Here is a 22,587-nt window from a genome sequence, read left to right on the forward strand (position 1 = left end):
ATGACTTCCCTGCTCCTGCTGGCCACACAATTCCTGATCCAGACCAGGATGACACTGGGCACACTGCTGGCTCCTGTTCAGCCTACTGTCAACCAGACATGTCCTAGACTGTCCTGTCTGCAAACCAGGCAATCACTCACACCCAGATAGGCATTTGGAGGGCAATGCTTGTGAACCCCAGACTCTCAGGAAGAGAGGATTTTTCTTCTCTCACCTACCTGAAGTCATGGTGTTAGCTGATTAGCTACACATGAAGAGGAGCAAAATGCAAGACAGCAAAGCTGAAGCCATCAGGTGTGTGCACATAGGCCTGGGCAGGTATCTACTGTGTGAAGAGCATGGGAAAACTATGCATGAAAAGCAAACAGGGTCTGAAAGCAATATGAGCAAACAGCAGGCAGGACCAAACCAAACAGAACATGCTGAATGCTGTTTGAGGTGGCTCCAAGCCACACAGAGATGGAGATTTTTACCCCAGAAAAGCAGATGTAAAGGATAAACTGCTAATCAAAACATCACAGCATCCCACAATCACAGGGGGGGTTGGAAAGGACCTCTGGAGATCACCTACTCCAATCCCCCCCTGCTAAAGCAGGGCACCCACAGCCCCTTGCCCAGGATCACAATGGCCCGCTGAGTTTGGAAGCTCTCCAGAGAAGGAGGCTCCACAACCTCTCTGGGCAGCCTGCTCCAGGCCTCCGGCACCTTCAGAGGGAAGAAATTTTTTTTTAAGTTTTTTTTAATTCTTTCAAAGAGATTTTTCCTACAGGATCAGCTCTAAGCCTAAAAAATCCTTCTGCAAAAACTGCTTTCAGGCTGCATAAGCTGACTTGGGCCACCTCTGTCCCTCTCCACTAAAGGATGAAGGAAGGGTGACCTTGGTTTCAGGATGTTGTTGCAGGTTGGAAAACAGAGATAGGTTGTTTCATACATTCAGGAGCCAGTCTGAATCACAGAATCATTAAAAAGCTTGAGCTGGGAGGGACCTTATAGATCATCTAGTTACAACCCTCCTGCCATGGGCAAGGACACCTCCCACTAGACCAGGTTGCTCAAAACCTCATCCAGACTGGTCTTAAACCACTTCTAGTGATGAGGTATCCACCACTCCTCCTGGGCAACCCATTCCAGTGTCTCACCTCCCTCACAGTAAAAAACTTCTTCCTGAGGCCAGCCTGATGTAGTGTGAGGTGTCCCTGCCCATGGCAGGGGGGTTGGAACTGGATGATCCTTGTGGTCCCTTCCAACCCTGACTGATTCTATGATTCTAATTTCCAATCTAAATCTACCCTGCTGTAGTCTGAGACCATTGCCCCTTGCTCCATGCAGGGATCAGTTGGACTTGATGATCTTGGAGGTCTCTTCCAACCTGGTTGATTCTGTGTGACATAGAGGTGGTGCCCTGGCACTCAGGCTTCATCCGGTGTGAAATAAATCACTTTTAGCTTGGACATCTCAGAGGCTAAGATCTCAGTCAGTAAAGGGATAGGGGAAAAAAAAATCAAGACAAAAAAGGGCAATCTGCAAAGGACTGAGAGCAGGGCACAGCTTGGGTCAGCTCAGCAGCATCAATATTTCACTCCAGCATGTCATTAGATGCATTAAACACTTCCTGTGTCTAAGCTGCACTATTCCCAGCACTTAACAACTTGTTCCTCAATAGAAAAAAATCAAGACAAAAAAGGGCAATCTGCAAAGGACTGAGAGCAGGGCACAGCTTGGGTCAGCTCAGCAGCATCAATATTTCACTCCAGCACGTTATTAGATGCATTAAACACTTCCTGTGTCTAAGGTGCACTATTCCCAGCACTTAACAACTCATTCCTCAGCCAGCAGCAGCCCTTGCTGCTCTGCCTGGGGACTGAAAAAATGCTATTTCCACCCCCCACACACACTTCTCCATTGCCTTTTGCTGTACAAAGGTGGAAGCAAGCACAGCCCTGATTTGCTCCAAGGCAGCCTCCTTAATGGCTCACGCTCCATCCTGGAAGAGCAGCATGAATGCCACCATTGTTGCACACATATCAGTGCCCAGTGCTAGGGTTACACTGCTTTTTTTTTGGACATCAAGCAGCCTTTGGATCACCTCCCCCCTCCTGAGGAGGATCAGGTCTGGTGTTTTGTCAAAGGCAGGAGGGAGCACCACCCCGAGAGCACGCTGCAAAATTCCCCTTGCGTGGCTTCGGCTTGGATCTGCAACTGAGCAGCTGGTTTTGGGGCAGCTGGTGGGCACCAAACACCACCTCTCCTCCACAGGAGCACCCCAGCCCAGCTTGCCATGCCCTTTATCTCCTTGCCTTGATCAAATGGAAGCTAACAATGGGAACAGTGAGGAAAATCCAGCGAGGAAACACAGAGCTATTGAGCTGCGACAGCCTATCGGGGGTTCCATCAATCTTCACGTCTCGTGCCTGCATTCTCCCTCTTAGATTGCAGTGGAGATGGGGAAGAGTGGAGCAAATTTTAGGTAATTGCTGTGCACTTAAGAGCTTCAGAGGAGACTGCAGTTCACAGAGAGACACTTCAGGAGGCACAGCCCCGAAGTACAGTGTGCCTCCAGTCACTTGTGCTCACCTTATCCACCCATCAGGGCAATCTTCCATATCTGTCACACAGCATTGTTGGACCTGCAGTTAGAGTAGTTAGGAGGGGAAGGGAAGGGGGAAGGGAAGGAGGAGAAGAGGGGAAGGGGGAAGGGAAGGGGGAGAGGAGGGGAAGGGGGAAGGGAAGGGGGAGAGGAGGGGAAGGGGGAAGGGAAGGGGGAGAGGAGGGGAAGGGGGAAGGGAAGGGGGAGAGGAGGGGAAGGGGGAAGGGAAGGGGGAGAGGAGGGGAAGGGGGAAGGGAAGGAGGAGAGGAGGGGAAGGGGGAAGGGAAGGAGGAGAGGAGGGGAAGGGGGAAGGGAAGGGGGAGAGGAGGGGAAGGGGGAAGGGAAGGGGGAGAGGAGGGGAAGGGGAAGGGGGAAGGGAAGGGGGAAGGGAAGGGGGAGAGGAGGTGAAGGGGGAAGGGAAGGGGGAGAGGAGGGGAAGGGGGAAGGGAAGGGGGAAGGGAAGGGGGAAGGGAAGGGGGAAGGGAAGGGGGAAGGGAAGGGGGAAGGGAAGGGGGAAGGGAAGGGGGAAGGGAAGGGGGAAGGGAAGGGATCCTTACCTGCACACTTTCCTGGATCTTTAGGTCTAAATCCCACCCAGTTCAGTGTCCTCTGCAGACTTAGTGAGGGTGCAACTCAACTCCATCATCCAGAGAACTGGCTTCAATGCTGAGCCCTGCAAGAGTGGTCAGGCACTGGAACAGGCTGCCCAGGGAGGTGGTGGAGTCACTATCCCTGGAGGTGTTCCAGAAACCTGTGGCCATGGCACTTTGGGACATGGCTTCGTGGCCATGGTTGAAGCAACTCAACGATCTTAGAGGTTTTTTCCAACCCAAACAATTCTATGATTCATGATAGCTGGTGGCAATCAGCTCATCAGAGGGAGGAGAAGAAGAAACAAGCAAAGCTGCTTTTCACCTTGCTTTGCACATGTTCATGCTAGTTCTGTTTGAATTAAGCCAGGATTATTCTGACATGCTTAAAACACTCCCCCACCTCCCACCCCCCCCCCCAAAAAAAAAAAGATCTGTTCCTTAATGCATTTCTGGCAGCTGCCACAAGAAAACCACAGGGATTTGTCAGCAATAGGAATGATTATGAATTTCCTTCTCTGTGGAGAATGCTTTCCAGCATGCTTACAGCTTGTGGAGAGAGCTGAAAGCTTGGCTTTGATGTTTTTAGCCAAGTTTTCCAAGGCAATGTAAAATTCCTTAGGACTAAAATGGTGATGGTAAAGAAAACATGGCACTCTGGGACATGGCTTCATGGCCATGGTGGTTGTAGACTGATGGTTGGACTGGATGATGACAGAATTGCCAGGGTTGGAAGGGACCTCAAGGATCCTCCAGTTCCAACCCCCTTGCCATGGTCAGGGACACCTCACACCACAGCAGGTTGCTCACAGCCACATCCAGCCTGGCCTTCAAAATCTCCAGGGATGAGGCTTCCACCACCTCCCTGGGCAACCTCTGCCAGTGTCTCACCACCCTCATGGGGAAAAACTTCTTCCTAACACCCAATCTGAATCTCCCCATTTCTAGTTTTGCTCCATTCCCCCCAGTCCTGTCACTCCCTGACACCCTCAAAAGTCCCTCCCCAGCTTTCTTGGAGCCCCCTTCAGATCCTGGAAGGCCACAAGAAGGTCTCCTGGGAGCCTTCTCTTCTCCAGACTGAACAACCCCAACTCTCTCAGTCTGTCCTCATAGCAGAGCAGCTCCAGCCCTCTGATCATCCTCATGGCCCTTCTCTGGACACCTTCCAGCATCTCCAGATCCTTCTTGTAATAGAGGCTCCAGAACTGGACACAATGCTCCAGGTGGGGTCTCACCAAAGCAGTGTAGAGGGGGAGACTCACCTCTCTTCTCCTGACCTGCTGGCTGCACCTCTCTTGCTTGCAGCCCAGGATGCAGTTGGCTCTCTGGGCTGCAGGTGCCCACTGCCAGCTCAAATGATCTTGGCTCCTATGGTTCTCTGCCAAGAGGCAACTTTAACACCTGGCCCTGAGCAGAATATCTTTTCCTGGAAGTAAGAAGAGTGTTAGCCACCACCTCCCTTCTCTGGTTTGTAGAGGACAGTTTGTCACTTCAGTGTCCCAGAATCTCAGTTTTTAACACCAGGAGTAGCTTTGCTTGGACTGCTGCAACTTCAGCAACCAAGGTTGCTCTTTCAGCCTTCTCCATACAGAAGATTTCCTTCAGTCAAATTTCACAGATTCACAGAATTGTTTGGGTTGGAAAAGATCTCCAAGATCATCCAAGCCCAACCATCAACCCAACACCACCATGGTCATCAAACCATGTCCCAAAGTGCCATGGCCACAGGTTTCCTGAACACCTCCAGGGATGGGGACTCCACCACCTCCCTGGGCAGCCTGTTCCAGTGCCTGACCACTCCTTCAGCAAAGAAATTGTTCCTCCTACCCAACCTCAATCTCCCCTGGCACAATTTCAGGCTATTTCCTCTCATCCTATCTTGCCCAAGCATTCCAAAACACTTGGTTCTGTATTTGGGTGTTGCCCTAAATCTTTATGACAGAGAAACTTTTTTCCACTGCTACTTTATTAACTGTGGCCAGAAGCCTAATTTCTACTCAACCTGAGGAGCAGCAGGGGTTTAAACAGCAGCTAAGGCACCACTCTGGAGGGTATCTGTGCAAGGAGAGGCCATCCATGATGGAACCTGGCTGAAGTGAGCCAAAAAAAGGGTAACTAATCAAGTCTCCTAAAGATCAGTGGCACAAAAATGAGCCTCTGACATGCAGCTTGGAGACACAGATGGGTTACAAATGCTGATTACTGCTTCAAATGAGACCACACAGAGATGTGTTCTGTAGAGGTGCTTCCAGGTTAACACAAGAAAGCAAGGCATGAGAAGGAAAACATTTTTTTTTCCTTACACAGGGACTTTCCTGCCCAGCTCTCATCCACAGCTTATTTTCTGAAGGTTTCTGCTTTTGTCAGATGAATCTTTTGTGTGTGTCACTATGCAGCTGACAGGGAAACCTGAGCATTTCTAGCCTGAGGCCACACAGAAATTCTTCACTCCTCATTAGATGTTTCCCTCCAGCTTCCAGAAAGGGGGAAAAAAAACCCAAACAAACCATCCAACCAGAATAAAGTCCACGTGTCCCATGCTCCTTGTTGTCACAATGGTTCACGTTGCAGAGGTGATGGAAATCCTGCCTACAGAGCCTGATGTTGCCATCCTATGAAGGTATGCCCAGGGAAGTGGTGGAGACCCATCCCTGGAGACATTCAAGGTCAGGCTTGTTGGGGTGCTGAGCAACCTGATCTAGTTTGGGCTGTCCCTGACACCTGCAGGGGGATATTGACTAGATGACCTCTAAACCGTTCTATGATTTCTGTTGGGTTTCAGTTGCAGTTAAAGCAGAGAGAGGCCCCAGGTTCATCACAAGGAGAAAGAAGCAAAGGAAGAAACTCCCAATACCAATAAAGGAGGCACAGGAGTGAAGAGCAATGACTCTGCCTCTCTATGGCAGGTCTGGACCCCCACACCTGGGATAAGCACGAGGTGGTGAAGGGGTGCCACACCTTGATGCTGCACTCACTGCCTGGCCAGACCCACATGGAACCACCTGGAAATAAGGCAGCAGGACAGTGCAGACAGGTCAGATGGACAAAAGAGATACTCTGGGTGGTATCTAGGCTCCATTTTGGTCAGCAGCCTGGCTGTTAGTGGAAGCTTCTCCAAGCAAAGACTAATAAGAGGTCTCAAAACCACTTCATAGAATCACAGAATCAGTCAGGGTTGGAAGGGACCACAAGGATCATCCAGTTCCAACCCCCTGCCATGGCCAGGGACACCTCACACTAGATCAGGCTGGCCAGAGCCTCATCCAGCCTGGCCTTAAACACCTCCAGGGATGGGGCCTCAACCACCTCCCTGCACAACCCATTCCAGGCTCTCACCACTCTCATGGGGAAGAACTTCTTCCTCACATCCAGCCTTATTCCATTCCCCCCAGTCCTGTCACTATCTGAGATCCTAAAGAGTCCCTCCCACTTGAGGCATTCTGTGACAAAGTAAAATGCTCTGAGCTGGTGCAAAGGAAGGTTCTGTGGGGAGATGTTAGCTACCTGCTTTCAACACACACAGAGCCTTTGGTCTGAGCATGTAATTATTCCGTGAGGGTTAAAATTAACACATAATAATTATTAGATGAATATTTAAAGCAGGACCTAGATGCCTTCTGCAAGACTAAAGCCCAAAGGCAGCAGTCTTTAAGGTCATGAAGACCAAAGAGGTTTTGCTCCCTAAATCCAGGCAGAGCAAAGCAGGGGCATGGAGAAAAGCTCTTAGCTCCACTTGGCAGAAAGGGGATGGAAACAAAGTTGGCTGCAGTCACATAAGGAACGTGTGGAGGTATTTCTAGCAGCCCAGTCCTGTGCCTAGCCACAAGCCTTCTACATTCTCATCCTACAACGCAGGAGAGCACAGGAGCCTGCCACAAGCACAAGTCCACAGGGACCACCTCAGGGCATGAGTCCATGGGGACCACATCAACATCCAGGCTGGATGAGGCTCTGGCCAGCCTGATCTGGTGTGAGGTGTCCCTGCCCATGGCAGGGGGGTTGGAACTGGATGATCCTTGTGGTCCCTTCCAACCCTGACTGATTCTATGATTCTATGATTTTGTACCTTTGGTTTCTGGGATCTGCCCAGTGACTAATTTACCTAACCTAAACATATCAGAAACTTTCTATCCCCATTATAATAAAAAAAAAAAAAAATTCAATATGGTAGTTTCTGAATCCATCAAGCTGTTTAATCCATCAGACTGTTCATCACCACCAGCTTGCTCCAAAGCTCCATTCCCTGATCTTCTTTTTTTCTGTGGGGGAAGATAGTATAAAATAACAAAACAATTCCCACTGCAGTTCAGGTCACTATTAGTATCTCCAAAATGATCTACCTGGGCTGGATTCCTACCAGAGAGATTTACAAGACTTAATGGCAGCAAGGGTTGGAGGTCAGCTGAGGAAGCTCTGAAATTACTTGCCTTAGGACAGGGAATTCCACAGCAGCTGCAGCAAAGCAGAGGCATAATGACTGCTTTGAATGTGCTGGTGACAGATGGAAGAGAGCTCTGCTACCTGTGCAGTGCCCATGTTCTTGTATTCTCCTCTTGCTAGAACTTTCTGGGATCCAGGTGCCTCAAGAAGCACCTCAGGAAGCATCACTAAGTGCATTTCCCCATTCATCCCATGGGATTGCTTGCAACCACTGCTGCACCTGGGATGTACAAACCCATATCTTAACCCCAGTGATCTCTCTCTGCCCTAATCAAAGTGGTTTTAGGTTTCCAACAAGAGTCCTGGTGGATGAGAAGCTGGACAATGTGCACCTGCAGCCCAGAAGGCCAATGGCATCCTGGGCTGCATCAAAAGCAGCCTGGCCAGAAGATTGGGAGAAGTGATTCTGCTACTCTGCTCTGGTGAGACCTCACCTGGAGAGGAGTCAGAGAAGGACCACAAAAACAATCAGGGGGCTGGAGCAGCTCTGCCACAAGTACAGGCTGAGGGAGCTGGGGGTGTTCAGCCTGGAGAAGAGAAGGCTCCAGGAGACCTGATAGCAGCCTGCCAGTATCTGAAGGGGACCTACAAGAAGGCTGCAAAGAGACTGTTTCCAAGGATGAGGAGCAATGGTTTGAAATGAAAGAGCAGACTTAGGCTGGATGTCAGGAGGAAGTTCTTTACCATGAGGGTGGTAGGATAATAGAAAAGGTTGCCCAGGGAGGTAGTTGAGGCCCCATCCCTGGAGATATTCAAGGTCAGATTCAACAGGGCATGAGTAACCTGATCTAATGGGGGATGTCCCCTGCTCACTGCAAGGGGCTTGGACTAGATGACCTTTGAAGGTCCCTTCCCACCCAGACCATTCCATGATTCTATGCATTGCTGAGCTACTGCAACTCCAGTGGCCAAGGTGGCTCTTCTCCATACAAAAGATTTCCCTATGTCAGGTTTCCTCATGCTACTACTGGGTTTTTCCACCTGTCCTTCCCCACATTAACTCTCAGATTTCTTTGTGTTTGGCTTTTCAAGGGCTACTGACTCCTGCCTGCCACAGCTTGTTGTGCAGGACTAGCTCAGCAGCTGCCTCCCACCACACCTGCTGACTATTTCTCTCCCACTTCTTGTGCTCTCCTCATCCAGCTACTTCAGCAGGACTTCCCTTTTTCTCCATCCTTACTTTTGCCTGTTTCTCAGGGAGGAAGGCAGTGAAACAAGGCTCCATAGTTAAAGATCTTGCTGGCTGTCCCCATGATCCAGGGGATAAAAAGGAGGCTCAGGGGAGACCTTCTTGCTCTCTATAATTACCTGAAAGGAGATTGGTGCAAGATGGGGGTCAGTCTCTTAGAAACCTAGAATTGTTTTGGTTGGGAAAGGACCTTTAAGATCATTGAGTCCTGTTTTATCTACCTACCAAGTCTGGTGCTAACCTGTGTCCCTCAGCACCACATCTGTGTGCCTTTGAAACAGGGATGAGGATTCAGCCACGTCCCCGGGGAGGCTGCTCCAGTGTTTGAGAACCCTCGCAGTGGAGAGGTTTCTTCTAACATCCAACCTAAAACTCCCTGGAGCAGGCAGCCCAGGGCAGTGGCAGCGTCTCCCCATCCCTGGAAGGCTTGAAAAGCTGTGTAGATGGTGGTGCTGAGTGACATGCTTTAGGGGTGGACTTGTCAGTGCTAAGCCAGGCACGGAGCTGGCAACAGCACAAAGTCCTGGCCGGTCCTCAGCTGCCTTTATGCTAATTTAAAGCAAAGATTCAACATTGGAAAAGAGACAAAATTTCAGCTGCTGGAAATCCTGAGAAGCAGAGAGATGCACAAAAGTGATTTAGAGCCTTCAGTCTTTAGTAACTCTCAGTGTGTACAGGGTGTGTGTGAGTAGCTACTATTAGTGGATGTGAAGAAAAGTTGAGTGGCTGCGTGTTGAGACCAAGCCTGGGGTTTCTTGACAGGCCTGGTGTGTGTAAATGGAATGGTTATTTATAGCTGCAAGAGCAGAAGGAGCTGGTTCTGGAAGTGATTCACCAGCAGCAAAGGGAATACATTGTGAGTCGAATGTCACTCAGCTGCAGCCCCCAGCACTGCTGATTCCTAGCAGCCAGGGCAGCAGCCACACCAGACTGAGAGCCATTTGAAAAGAGAAGCTTTTAAAACTCACATTAGTCAAAGCCTTTTCTCAGTGAACAGAAGCAAGGTGAAGAGATGGAGATTGCTCTCACTGATGGATGAGATCCACTCGCAGTGCAGTGATGCTGAATACAAAAATCTCCTTCCAAGGTTCTCCCTTCACACAGTCACACAATCACCCAGGTTGGAAAAGACCTCAGAGATCATCAAGTCCAACCTATTACCTAATGCCTAACACCTCCTGACAACTCAACCATGGCTCCAAGTGCCACATCCAAGCTTTTTTTGAACACCTCCAAGGATGGGGACTCCACCACCTCCCTGGGCAGCACATTCCAAGGGCCAACTACTCTCTCTGTGAAGAACTTTCTCCTCACCTCCAGCCTGAACCTCCCCTGGCACAGCTTGAGACTGTGTCCTCTTGTTCTGGTGCTCGTTGTCTGGGAGAAGAGCCCAACCCCCACCTGGCTACAACCTCCTTCAGGTAGTTGTAGACAGCAATGAGGTCACCCCTGAGCCTCCTCTTCTCCAGGCTAAACACCCCCAGCTCCCTCAGCCTCTCCTCACAGGGCTGTGCTCCAGACCTCTCCCCAGCCTCCTTGCCCTTCTCTGGACATGTTCAAGTGTCTCAATATCCTTCTTAAATTGAGGAGCCCAGACCTGGACACAGTTCCCTCTACTCTGCCCTAGCCAGGCCACATCTGCAGTGCTGGGTCCAGTTCTGGGCTCCCCAGTTCAAGAGACACAGGGAACTACTGAACAAAGTCCAGTGGAGGCTGTGAAGATGCTGAGGGGCCTGGAGCATCTCTGTGAGGAGGAAAGGCTGAGAGCCCTGGGGCTGTGGAGCCTGCAGAAGAGCAGCCCCAGAGGGGAGCTGAGCAATGCTCAGCAAGAGCTAGAGGGTGGGGGGCAAGAGGATGTGGCTAGATTCTTGTCAGTGGTGTCCAGCAACAGGGCAAGGGGCAAAGGGAATCCAGGAGGTTCCATATGAGCATGGGGAAAAAAAACTTGTTTGGTGTGAGGGTGCTGGAGCCCTGGAGCAGGCTGCCCAGAGAGGTTGTGGAGTCTCCTTCTCTGGGGAGATTCCAAAGCCAGCTGGATCTGATCCTGGGCAAGCTGCTGTGGGTGCCCTGCTTTAGCAGGGGGGGTTGGAATGGATGATCTCCAGAATTCCTTTCCAACCCTCACCATGCTGGGATTCTGTAACTGCTGTAATTGCAGCACACTTGTCCAGCCTAGCATCTGCATGAGAATCCCTTGGGAAGGGGCACCTCTCTTACCTGGATCAAGCAGAGATGAAGAGTTTCTCACTCTTTCCATGCTCTGAGCTCTTTCACACCATTACAAGGGTTCTTACACTGCCCAGGGAAAAGACATTCTTCACCCCATGACAAACTGGATGCCCCTGGAAACAATTAGACCAACTGGGCAAGTCAACACCACAATCCCTTCCCCCTGCTTGCTCCAGGGCTCAGTGCTCTCCTCTCCAGGCTTGCTGACCCCTGGATCTTTGGTGGGCTGCCCATCCCTCCTCCTCCTCCCAGCAAACCATCAGCATATACCAGGAGACAAAGAGCAGCACAACCTGCCCTCAGTGCAGTTTCAGCTCAACAGATTCCCTGGGGCCAACACCAGGTCTTGTTGTTTTAAGCAGCAAAAGGATCTTCATCCTTTCATTTTTTTGACCACAAACATTTCCCACCAGGCAACATTTGATTTTTTTTTTTTTTTAAATTAAAAGTGCCATTTCTGGAAGAGATTTAAACCAGCAACACAGCAGTAAGGAAAGCACACACCAACCAACACTGAATAAATGAAGAGGGGTTTCTGTATTTAAGCTTTTAAAAAGAAATCTTCTCTTGACTGTCCAGTGCAAAGTAAAAAAGAAAAATCATCATTACACAGATATCCTAAGAACATTTCTCCTTCTTCAACCACACAAATTGATTTGCTTGCCATTCCTAGAAAATTCTTTTCAGGTTCTCAGAGCAAAATATGGGCAACAGTTTGTCTAAGGGCAAAGCACAGGGAACCACAGAATGGTAGGGGTTGGAAGAGACATCCAGAGATCATTGAGTCCAACCCCCTCTGCCAGAGCAGGATCACCTAGAGCAGGTCCACACAGAAACACATCCAGGTGGGTCTGGAAAGTCTCCAGAGAAGGAGATTCCACAGCCTCTCTGGGCAGCTGTTCCAGGACTACATCACCCTCACCATACAGAAGTGTCTCCTCATGTTGAGGTGGAACCTCCTGTGTTCCAGCTTGTACCTGTTGTAGCTCCTTCTCCTATCACTGGGCACCACCACAAAGAGCCTGGCACCTTCATCCTGGCACCCACCCCTCAGCTATTGATAGACACTGATCAGATCCCCTCTCAGCCTTCTCCAGACTAAATAGCCCCAGGGCTCTCAGTCTTTCTGCACAGGAGAGATGTTCAAGTCCCTTCATCATCCTCATAGCCTCTGTTGGACTCTCTCCAGCAGGTCCCTGACTCCCTTGGGGAGCCCAAAACCAGACAGAGTATTGCAGGTGTGGCCTCAGCAGGGCAGAGTAGAGGGAGAGGAGAACCTCCCTAGCCCTGCTGGACACACTTTTGATGCACCCCAGGATACCACTGACCCTCTTGACCACAAGGGCACATTGTTGTTCCATGCAGACCTTGCTGTCCAGCAGCACTCCAAGGTCTTTCTCTGTGGAGCTGCTCTCCAGCAGGATGACTCCCAGCCTGTGCTGGTGCCTGGTGTTACTCCTCCCCTCTGCATGGGGAATATTTTTTCTAAGGACAAACCATGAGGAAGATTTTGCCCACGAATTCACACCAGTTTGGCACCCACCTATCTTCCCCAGTCTGCTGCCCCTGGAGACAAACCTGCCCCATGGCTGAGGGAGAACACAGCACCCAAGATGTTCTTGTTGGAAGCTGGATGTACACAGGAGCATCAGCAGCCCCACTTCTGCAGCAAAAGGTATGGCTGTGCCCTTTGGGAAAGGTCATCCCCAACCTTCTGTGGCTTCATTTAGGCATCCCCAAGCCACACAGCTTGGCACAGCTGGGAACTGAAACTGAGACGCAGAAAATACCTAAATTATGGAATGCCTGAAAATTCTGCCCCTCAAATCAAATAATACTCTTTTAACTCCCTGACTGAGTACTTCAAGTACCTGGAGAAAAAAAAAAAAACCCTTAGCTGCTGCTTGAATCTATTGAACACAATACAAACACCCTGCCATAAATTAATGTGGATTTGCCTACACAGTCCAGCAGCAGTCAGAAGCCTGAGAGGGGATCTGATCAATGGCTCTCAACAGCTGAGGGGTGGGTGTCAAGGGGAGGGGGCCAGGCTCTTTTGGGTGGTTCCCAGTGATCAGACAAGGACCAATGGGGTCAAACTTGAACAGAGAAGATTTCAGCTCAGCATGAGGAGAAACTTCTTTGCAGTGAGGGTGACAGAGCCCTGGAACAGGCTGCCCAGGGGGGTTGTGGAGTCTCCTTCTCTGGAGCCTTTCCAACCCCACCTGGATGCATTCCTGTGCAGACTACCCTAAGTGCTGCTGCTCTGGCAGGGGGGTTGGACCTGATGATCTCTGGAGGTCCCTTCCAGCCTCTGCTATACTCTGATCCTGTGATTTGCCCTCTGGTGACTTTCAGCCCTCTCTCTCCAACAAGCAGCACACTCAAGCTTTCTCATGTGGAAGTTACCATTCAAACAGTGGCCTAAAATCAACAGGTGAGCAGAAGTGGAGAGGCTTTGCCACACAGACAGGAAGCACCATGAGGTAAATTGGATGTTCACTCTTACATTTTCTTCTCTCTTCTTTGTGCAGCATTAACAGTTTTTGCACACCTACATAGATTTATTTTTATTATTTTAATTCTTTTTTTTCTTTTTTTTTTTTTTGCTAGAAACAAAGAGCCCTAAACTTTGCAACAACAAAGGTACTGCTGCATGAAGATGATTACAACTCATCCTTAATATCCTCCACTACTGGGAATTCTATTAGGCTGAATAAACAACAAGCTTTTGGCAACACCAAATCCTTTCATACACCCAAGGCTGCTGGTTTTACTGCTGATTAAAAAAAAAAAAAGAAAAAGAAAAGAAAGGTTAGAACCAAACTCAAGCATGATCTTTTCTCCCACCAGTGGAATCCTTCATTTCTATTTTTGCTTCCTAGCAATTCTGGACCAAATTAGAGAATCACAAAACTCAGCAGGTTGGAAGAGACCCTTGAAGGTCATCTTGTCCCTGCAGTGGGCAGGGACATTAAGTAGTTAAATTATGAGAGGATTTCTTCACTTTTCAGTATGGCTAACAGGGAAGAAAAGAAAAACAAAAGTCATTTAGTTCAACCAAGACAAACAGAGACCACCCCTCCCAAAAGGTCTTCTGGCAGTAGCAAAGAACCTTGCCAAGGTCTCCCTGCTACTCCCAAACCCTCTGGGATGGCATTTGCAGCATTAAACCAATGTCAGCACTTAGATGATGGCAAATTATTTACATTAAGCTCTTAGAAGACTATAGGGCACTTTAAGACCTTCTTAAGACTGCAATGATTATTGCCAGAAACAAAATTATGGGAGCACTCGGTGCTTAGAGCTAAAAATGAGGGAAAATTGATGATGGAAGACAGAATCACAGAATCAAGCAGGCTGGAAAAGACCTCAAAGATCATCAAGTCCAACCTAATACCTAACACCTCCTGACAACTCAACCATGGCTCCAAGTGCCACATCCAAGCTTTCTTTGAACACCTCCAGGGATGGGGACTCCACTACCTCCCTAGGCAGCACATTCCAAGGGCCAATTACTCTTCCTCTGAAGAACTTTCTCCTCACCTCCAGCCTAAACTTCCCCTGCACAGCTTGAGACTGTGTCCTCTTGTTCTGTCACTGGTTGCCTGGGAGAAGAGCCCAACCCCCTCCTGGCTACAACCTCCTTCAGGTAGTTGTAGAGAGCAATGAGGTCTCCCCTGAGCCTCCTCTTCTCCAGGCTGAACACCCCCAGCTCCCTCAGCCTCTCCTCACAGGGCTGTGCTCCAGACCCCTCCCCAGCCTCTTTGCCCTTCTCTGGACAAGACAACCTGCCTGCACTTTACCAAGGAATTCCTTGCAACCTGGAATGGTTTACCACCATAAAAAAATATTCAAGTACCCACAGAATCCCAGAATCTGACTATGGCAGGGGTTGGAAGGCACCTCTGGAGATCATCTAGTTCAACCTCCCTGCTAAAGCAACTTGTCCAGGATTGCATCCAGATGGGTTTGGAGTATCTCCAGAAAAGAAGACTTCACAGCTTCTCTGGGCAACCTTTTCCAGTGCCTCAGCACTCTCATGGGGAAGAATTTCTTCCTTGTGTCTCATCTAAATCCAGCTTCTTCCAGTTTGAAGCCATTGCCCTTCATGCTGTCACTCCATGCCTTCGTCAAAAGTCCCTCTCCGGCTCTCCTGGAGCCTCTTTCAAATACTGGAAGGCTGCTCTAAAGTTTCCCTGGAGCCTTCTCTTCTCCAGGCTGAACAACCTCAACTCTCTCAGCCTGTCCTCATAGGAGAGGTGGCTCCAACTCTGTCCTAGGTCCAATAGTGATGCCCAACAGTGCTCACTTACAAGGTCGAGGTTCCATCAAGGACAAAACTATTTCTGGGAGAAACTGCTATAAATCAAGAGGGAACACAGTAGACTTCTCTCCTTATTCATCCTAACTGTCCACTTACAATTTCTTATGATGATTGAAGCTGCTTGACCAGAGCTGCAACTTCAAAGCCATGGCTTTAGCACCACTTGGAACAACATCAAAGAGTGAAAGCTTCCACTGAGCTGAGGCTCCATTGCAAGAAAAATCCTCCCCTGGGGAGCAGAAAGGAATTCTGGCTGAGGTGCTCAAACATTTCAGCATTTTTAGACAAGGACTTCTACATCATTGGTGAGACACTGGCACAGGTTGCCCAGGGAGGTGGTGGAAGTCTCATCCCTGGAGGTTTTGAAGGCCAGGATGGATGTGGCTCTCAGCAACCTGTGAGGTGTCCCTGCCCATGGCAGGGGGGCTTGGAACTGGATGATCCTTGAGCTCCCTTCCAACCCTAACAATTCTATGCTTCTATTTCACACTTCTAACATCTGAGTGTGAGACAGTTAACAGCAAAGGAAGACAGCAAGGATCATATTTTGCATTATTTCCAGTAGAAATGCTAGGGAAGAGGAGGGGAATAATATCTCATATATGTTCTCTCTGAAAACCTTACATGTTCTCTATGAAAACCATAACTAAAGATACACTTAAATACACCTGTTGACCCAGACAAGAAACTTCAGTGTCATCTATGAACAGTTTAAAACTCAGTTTCCACTGAGAGACCTGCTGGCAAGGCTGTCCATCGAAAGCTGGAAAGTGATTGTCTGCAGACACTCTGCTCTGCTCAGCAAGGCATGCCAAGCCCAGATGCCCCGTGAAATAATAGTGAACATTCAGATCAGAGTGAGTCATAACTTGAGTTCACCCCACTGCCCAGCCAACCAGTGGGTTGCTGTGGGGGATTTTTGCTCCACATGAAGTATCTTGACTCAAATACCCAAGGACTTCATGACGTGCACTTCCCTTTCCAGCATCCCCTTCCTTCCATCCTCTCTAATTCAGCAGTGTTGGTGATTTCCCCTTGCACACACTGAAACCATCTTCTGACAGCTTCTTACAGTCCTGTCAGGAAGGGGGATGCTCCCCAAGGAGGGTGGCTGCATCATGACCATGCAATCATCATGACTGACAGGAGCCCTGCAACGCTGGCTGTCCGCCTGCTGCCATCCGACGTCCTCCGGGCGTGCAGCACGGCAAAGACGGCGTTGGTGTGGTTGGTTGGGATCTCCACGTTGCAGATCATGCCTTCACAGCAAGAAATACATTCCTGGGGACAAAAAGGAGAGCAAGGGGCAGCAAGTAATGGAGCAGTGGCTTTTAGAGATACCACAGACACAACAGCATATGTGGAACTGCAGAATGATCTTTCGACTGAGCCAGCAGGATGCTTAGGGGACTTGAGCATCTCCCCTGGGAAGAGAGCCTGAGAGCCCTGGGGCTGTTTAGTCTGCAGAAGAGAAGCCTGAGAGGGGATCTGATCAATGGCTCTCAATAGCTGAGGGGTGGGTGTCAAGGGGAGGGGGCCAGGCTCTTTTGGGTGGTGCCCAGTGATCAGACAAGGACCAATGGGGTCAAACTTGAACAGAGAAGATTTCAGCTCAGCATGAGGAGAAACTTCTTTGCAGTGAGGGTGACAGAGCCCTGGAGCAGGCTGCCCAGGGGGGTTGTGGAGTCTCCTGCTCTGGAGCCTTTCCAACCCCACCTGGATGCATTCCTGTGCAGACTCTCCTAAGTGCTGCTGCTCTGGCAGGGGGGTTGGACCTGATGATCTCTGGAGGTCCCTTCCAGCCTCTCATATACTGTGATAGTTTGCTACACTAACTTTTTATCTTTTTGGCTTCCTTTGCTCTAGCAGATACTAGCTCTGGCTTCTGCTGGCTTTGCTGACCTTGGCTGCATTGCTTTCTTGTGGCTAAGTATTAAACAAACAGCTCTCTCTCTGCTTTTTCTCCTTTCTTCTCTTGTCCCATGTATAGGGTGGGTAGGGAAGGGAGAAGGGAACAGGGAAGCTATTAGTAGCCGCCTGGTTTGTCCAGGGGAGGTCCTTGTGCTGTTCATAAATTGTAACTGTATGTAAATATTGTATCTTTTGTACATATTCCTTGCATTCCATATTTTAGATGGTAGTTTTGCTGGTAAATACAGCTTCATTTGCTTTCCAACTGAGCTGCTCTGGCAATTTTATGTTGGAGGGAGGGGAGGGGAATTTCAACCCACCACAAATGGGTTGGAGTACTGCATCCAGTTCTGGAGCCCCTTGGTGACATGGTTTAGTAGTCAAGAGGTCTTGGGTGACAGGTTGGACTTTGATGATTCTTGAGGTCTTTCCCAACCTTGTAGATTCTGTGATTCTCTGCTGGAATGTGTCCAGAGAAGAGCCATGAGGATGAGCAGAGGGCTGGAGCTCCTCTGCTATGAGGACAGACTGAGAGAGTTGGGGTTGTTCAGTCTGGAGAAGAGAAGGCTCCCAGGAGACCTTCTTGTGGCCTTCCAGTATCTGAAGGGGGCTCCAAGAAAGCTGGGGAGGGACTTTTTAGGCTAGCAGGACAGGGGGGGAATGGAACAAAGCTGGAAGTGGGGAGATTCAGACTGGATGTGAGGAAGAAGTTCTTCCCCATGAGAGTGGTGAGAGCCTGGAATGGGTTGTCCAGGGAGGTGGTTGAGGCCCCATCCCTGGAGGTGTTTGCAGCCAGGCTGGATGAGGCTCTGGCAGGGGAGTTGGAGCTGGATGATCCTTGTGGTCCCTTCCAACCCTGCCTGATTCTCTACATGCTCACCGTGTGGCCGCTTTCCCGGTGCCGCTGGCAGCCTACAACGTGGCATTCTTCTCCTGTGGCACATTTTTTGGTGACTGATGTACTCTGCCCATTGTCCCTGAAGAGATGAACTGTCAGGCAGTACTGAGTACCTGCAAAAGGAAGGTGAAGCTGTTTGTTTGCACCCAGTGCACATCTTTTCACAGGGTTTCACAAACTTCGTAGAGTCACAGAATCAACCAGCTTGGAGGAGACCTCCAAGATCACCAAGGCCAACCAATCACCCAACCCTAGCTAATCAGCTAGACCATGGCACTAAGTGCCTCACATCCAGATTAAAAAAATATTTATAAGTCAAATCATAGAATTGTAACATTATAAAATGGTTCAGAGTGAGAGGGGAGAAAGGGAGGAGAGGGGAGAAAGGGAGGAGAGGGGAGAAAGGGAGGAGAGGGGAGAAAGGGAGGAGAGGGGAGAAAGGGAGGAGAGGGGAGAAAGGGAGGAGAGGGGAGAAAGGGAGGAGAGGGGAGAAAGGGAGGAGAGGGGAGAAAGGGAGGAGAGGGGAGAAAGGGAGGAGAGGGGAGAAAGGGAGGAGAGGGGAGAAAGGGAGGAGAGGGGAGAGAAAGGGAGGAGAGGGGAGAAAGGGAGGAGAGGGGAGAAAGGGAGGGAGGAGAGGGGAGAAAGGGAGGAGAGGGGAGAAAGGGAGGAGAGGGGAGAGAAAGGGAGGAGAGGGGAGAAAGGGAGGAGAGGGGAGAAAGGGAGGAGAGGGGAGAAAGGGAGGAGAGGGGAGAAAGGGAGGAGAGGGGAGAAAGGGAGGAGAGGGGAGAAAGGGAGGAGAGGGGAGAAAGGGAGGAGAGGGGAGAAAGGGAGGAGAGGGGAGAAAGGGAGGAGAGGGGAGAAAGGGAGGAGAGGGGAGAAAGGGAGGAGAGGGGAGAAAGGGAGGAGAATTGTCAGGGTTGGAAGGGACCTCAAGGATCATTCAGTTCCAAGCCCACCTCACACTACAGCAGGTTGCTCACAGCCACATCCAGCCTGACCTTAAAAACCTCCAGGGATGAGGCTTCCACCACCTCCCTGGGCAACCTCTGCCAGTGTCTCACCACCCTCATGGGGAAGAATTTCTTCCTAACATCCAATCTGAATCTACCCAGAAGAAAGGGGAGAAAGAAAGGGAGGAAAGAGAGAGGGGGGAGAAAGGGAGGAAAGAGAGGGGGAGAAAGGGAGGAAAGAGAGGGGAGAAAGGGAGGAGGGAGAAAGGGAGGAAAGAGAGAGGGGGGAAAGGGAGGAAAGAGAGAGGGGGGAGAAAGGGAGGAAAGAGAGAGGGGGGAGAAAGGGAGGAAAGAGAGAGGGGGGAGAAAGGGAGGAAAGAGAGAGGGGGGAGAAAGGGAGGGAAGAGAGAGGGGAAGGAGAAAGAGAGGGGGAAAGGAGGAAAGAGAGGGGGAGGGAGAAGAGGGGGAAAGGAGGAAAGAGGGGGGGAGAAGGAGAAAGAGAGGGAGAAAGGAGAGAGAGGGGGGAGAAAGGGAGGAAAGAGAGAGGGGGGAGAAGGAGGAAGAGAGGGGAGAAGAGGAAGAGAGAGGGGGAGAAAGGGAGGAAAGAGAGAGGGGGGAGAAAGGGAGGAAGAGAGAGGGGGAGAAAGGAGAAGAGAGGGGGAGAAGAGGAAGAGAGAGGGGAGAAGGAGGAAGAGAGGGGGAGAGGAGAAAGGGAGAAGAGGAGAGGGGGGAGAAAGGGAGGAAAGGGGAGGGGGGGAGAAAGGAAAGAAAGAATAGAAAAGAAAGAAAGAGGAGAAAAAGAACTTTTCACTGATGTTTTGCACTCTGAAATGGTCAAACTATACAGCTAAGCAGAAATGGTATGACTCAGTATTACTAACACCACAGCTGAGAGCACCACTGGGCTGGTATGTTAATCCTCTCCAGCTAGACTCCGAGCAGATGGGTGAGTCAGGGAGAAGCACTTCTAATTATCAGAAGGAATCTCCTCAGGACAGCCACACTTACTTTCAGGACACCATCTATCTTCAGCCCATCTGTTACAGTTGTAGTTGTCCACTGCATTGTCACAAGTGAAGCACTTGAAACTGTTTGGGAATGGAGTGGCTTTAGAAGGATGAAAGAGAAAAAACAAAAAAGATAACAAACACCACAGTGAGTTAGCAAGGATTAGGAAGCAGCACAAAAGTCTATTCAGTGTAATACTGTCAGTGTTTGTACACACAGAGATACAAACACACCTTGCACACATTGACATCTTCTCACTGGCACATCACTGGTAAGGCAAATCAAACCCTAGGGAGTGAGTTCTGCAGAAAGCTTTGACATTTTAAACTGGTTTTGCTCCAGCTGAACTTTACAATCTGCCCTGGGTTTACCCTCTTACAATCCAAACCACCATTTATGCAGTGGTAGGTAAAAAAAAAAAAAAAAAAAAAAAAAAAACAGGGAAGAAAGAAAGCCTTAGAGATCTATGCACTGCAGGTACAGGCAAAGAAACAACAATCCACATTCAAATGGCTTTGGATCCCTTTCCTGGGGAAAAAAAAAAAAAACCTACACCTCCAAATCCAGCTTCAGATCTTCATCTTGAGATCTGAAGAAGTTTGAGCCCTTGGACCAGGAGGAGGACTTTCAAATCTTATTTCCACTATATAAATAGCTAAGTGATTTTAGGATGCATAATCCCCTAGCTGCACATACACTCCTATTAAATGTAGCTGTCCTGACTATTTTAATGATCCAGACAAGGAAAAGCTGCTCAGGAAAGGGATAGAACACTTCTGATGCCAGAAAAGAAGCAAAAAAAAAAAAAAATGAGAAGGAAACTCTGCTCAAGGAAGGGATAGAACACTTCTGATGCTAGAAAAGAGGCAAAAAAAATATATATGACAAGGAAAATCTACTCAAGGAAGGGATAGAACACTTCTGATGCTAGAAAAGAGGCAAAAAAAAATATATATGACAAGGAAAATCTACTCAAGGAAGGGATAGAACACTTCTGATGCTAGAAAAGAGGCAAAAAAAATATATATGACAAGGAAAATCTACTCAAGGAAGGGATAGAACACTTCTGATGCTAGAAAAGAGGCAATATATGTATGTATGAGAAGGAAAATGTGCTCAGGGAAGGGATAGAACACTTCTGATGCTAGAAAAGAGGCAAAAAATATAGATGAGATGGAAAATCTACTCAAGGAAGGGATAGAACACTTCTGATGCTAGAAAAGAGGCAAAGAAATACATATATCACAAGGAAAGTCTGCTCAAGGAAGGGATAGAACACTTCTGATGCTAAAAAAGAAGCAAAAAAATATATATGAGAAGGAAACTCTGCTGAAGGAAGGGATAGAGCACTTCTGATGCTAGATAAGAGGAAAAAAAATACATATATATGATGCTATTAGTGACAACTGGCTTCACAGGTCTCACAATTGAGTCTGACTGAATTGTATGCAGCACACCTATTCTTGTCCTTACAAAAACCCCAACAAGATAAAAAGACCCCCCCAAAAAAAAACCTTTACAAAACCCCCAAACATCTGTTCTGGATTACTCATGAGGAAATTTGCACTGCAGGGAGACATTTCAGAGGGCGAGAGAAAGCCTCATACAAAGCACTTCAAGGGTGAAAGCCCTTCTGACACTTCAGCAATGTGTGCCACTGGTGTGGGGTTTGATTTGGGTTTGGGTTTGTTTTTTTTTTCTTCCTTCAGTCAGTTTGTAACAGAAAGGAAAGGAAACTGCTGTGGGGTGCAGAGCAAAAGCTGCACTTGAAACTCTTCGATCGTCGCGTCTGAAGGAGGCAAAAGACCTAAAAAAACCCCAAAACCCCAAAGGACTGAAGGTAAAAATGGCAATCAGGTGGAAGGCTGAGCTCTAATGGGATACAGAAAGCAAAAGGCCAAGTGTCTACTCACGGTCCAGTGGAGGTCTCACGTTGTGGAAGTTGATGTTCTCAGCTGAAACCCAAGGTCCTGGAAGAATGAAGAAGGGAAGCAAGGCTCCGGCCAGCACGTGAGAGAAGAACAACATGCTGAGTGCTCTTGTACATGAAAAGGCCTAGGGCAGAAAGCAAACATTGTTTAGGGGAGAAGCATAAAGGACTGAGTGTGTAGAACCATCAATTCCCAATAAGCTGCTTCTGAAGCCTTGGGGAAAAAAAAAAAAAAAAAACAAAAAAAACCAACCACACTTGGTGGTTGTACACTGTGGAGCTGGCTAATGCAAGCAAGCATGGAGGGATGAGCAGTGCAAAGCTGAGCAGTTACTGCCTTCTGCTGGCCAGGAGCCTGCACAGAGCTCTGAAATTTCACAGGATCAGAGTATAGCAGAGGTTGGAAGGGACCTCCAGAGATCATCAGCTCCAACCCCCCTGCCAGAGCAGCATCACTTAGGGGAGTCTGCACAGGAATGCATCCAGGTGGGGTTGGAAAGGCTCCAGAGAAGGAGACTCCACAACCCC

The 22,587-nt window shown here is 49.1% G+C and overlaps 1 protein-coding gene across 1 annotated transcript; it reads right to left on the reverse strand.

Moving 5' to 3' along the window:
- Positions 1-16,478: 16,478 nt before the first annotated feature.
- On the reverse strand, positions 16,479-22,157 carry LYPD6B (LY6/PLAUR domain containing 6B). The gene is made up of 4 exons (XM_054381336.1): positions 22,043-22,157; positions 20,130-20,228; positions 18,154-18,284; positions 16,479-16,643 (listed from the first exon to the last, which is right to left on the reverse strand). The coding sequence occupies exons 1-4, from the start codon at positions 22,155-22,157 to the stop codon at positions 16,479-16,481; spliced, it is 510 nt and encodes a 169-aa protein (XP_054237311.1).
- Between the last annotated feature and the right edge of the window lie 430 nt (positions 22,158-22,587).

Source organism: Indicator indicator, chromosome 5 (genome assembly GCF_027791375.1).
Source record: "Indicator indicator isolate 239-I01 chromosome 5, UM_Iind_1.1, whole genome shotgun sequence".
Lineage (NCBI taxonomy): Eukaryota > Metazoa > Chordata > Aves > Piciformes > Indicatoridae > Indicator > Indicator indicator.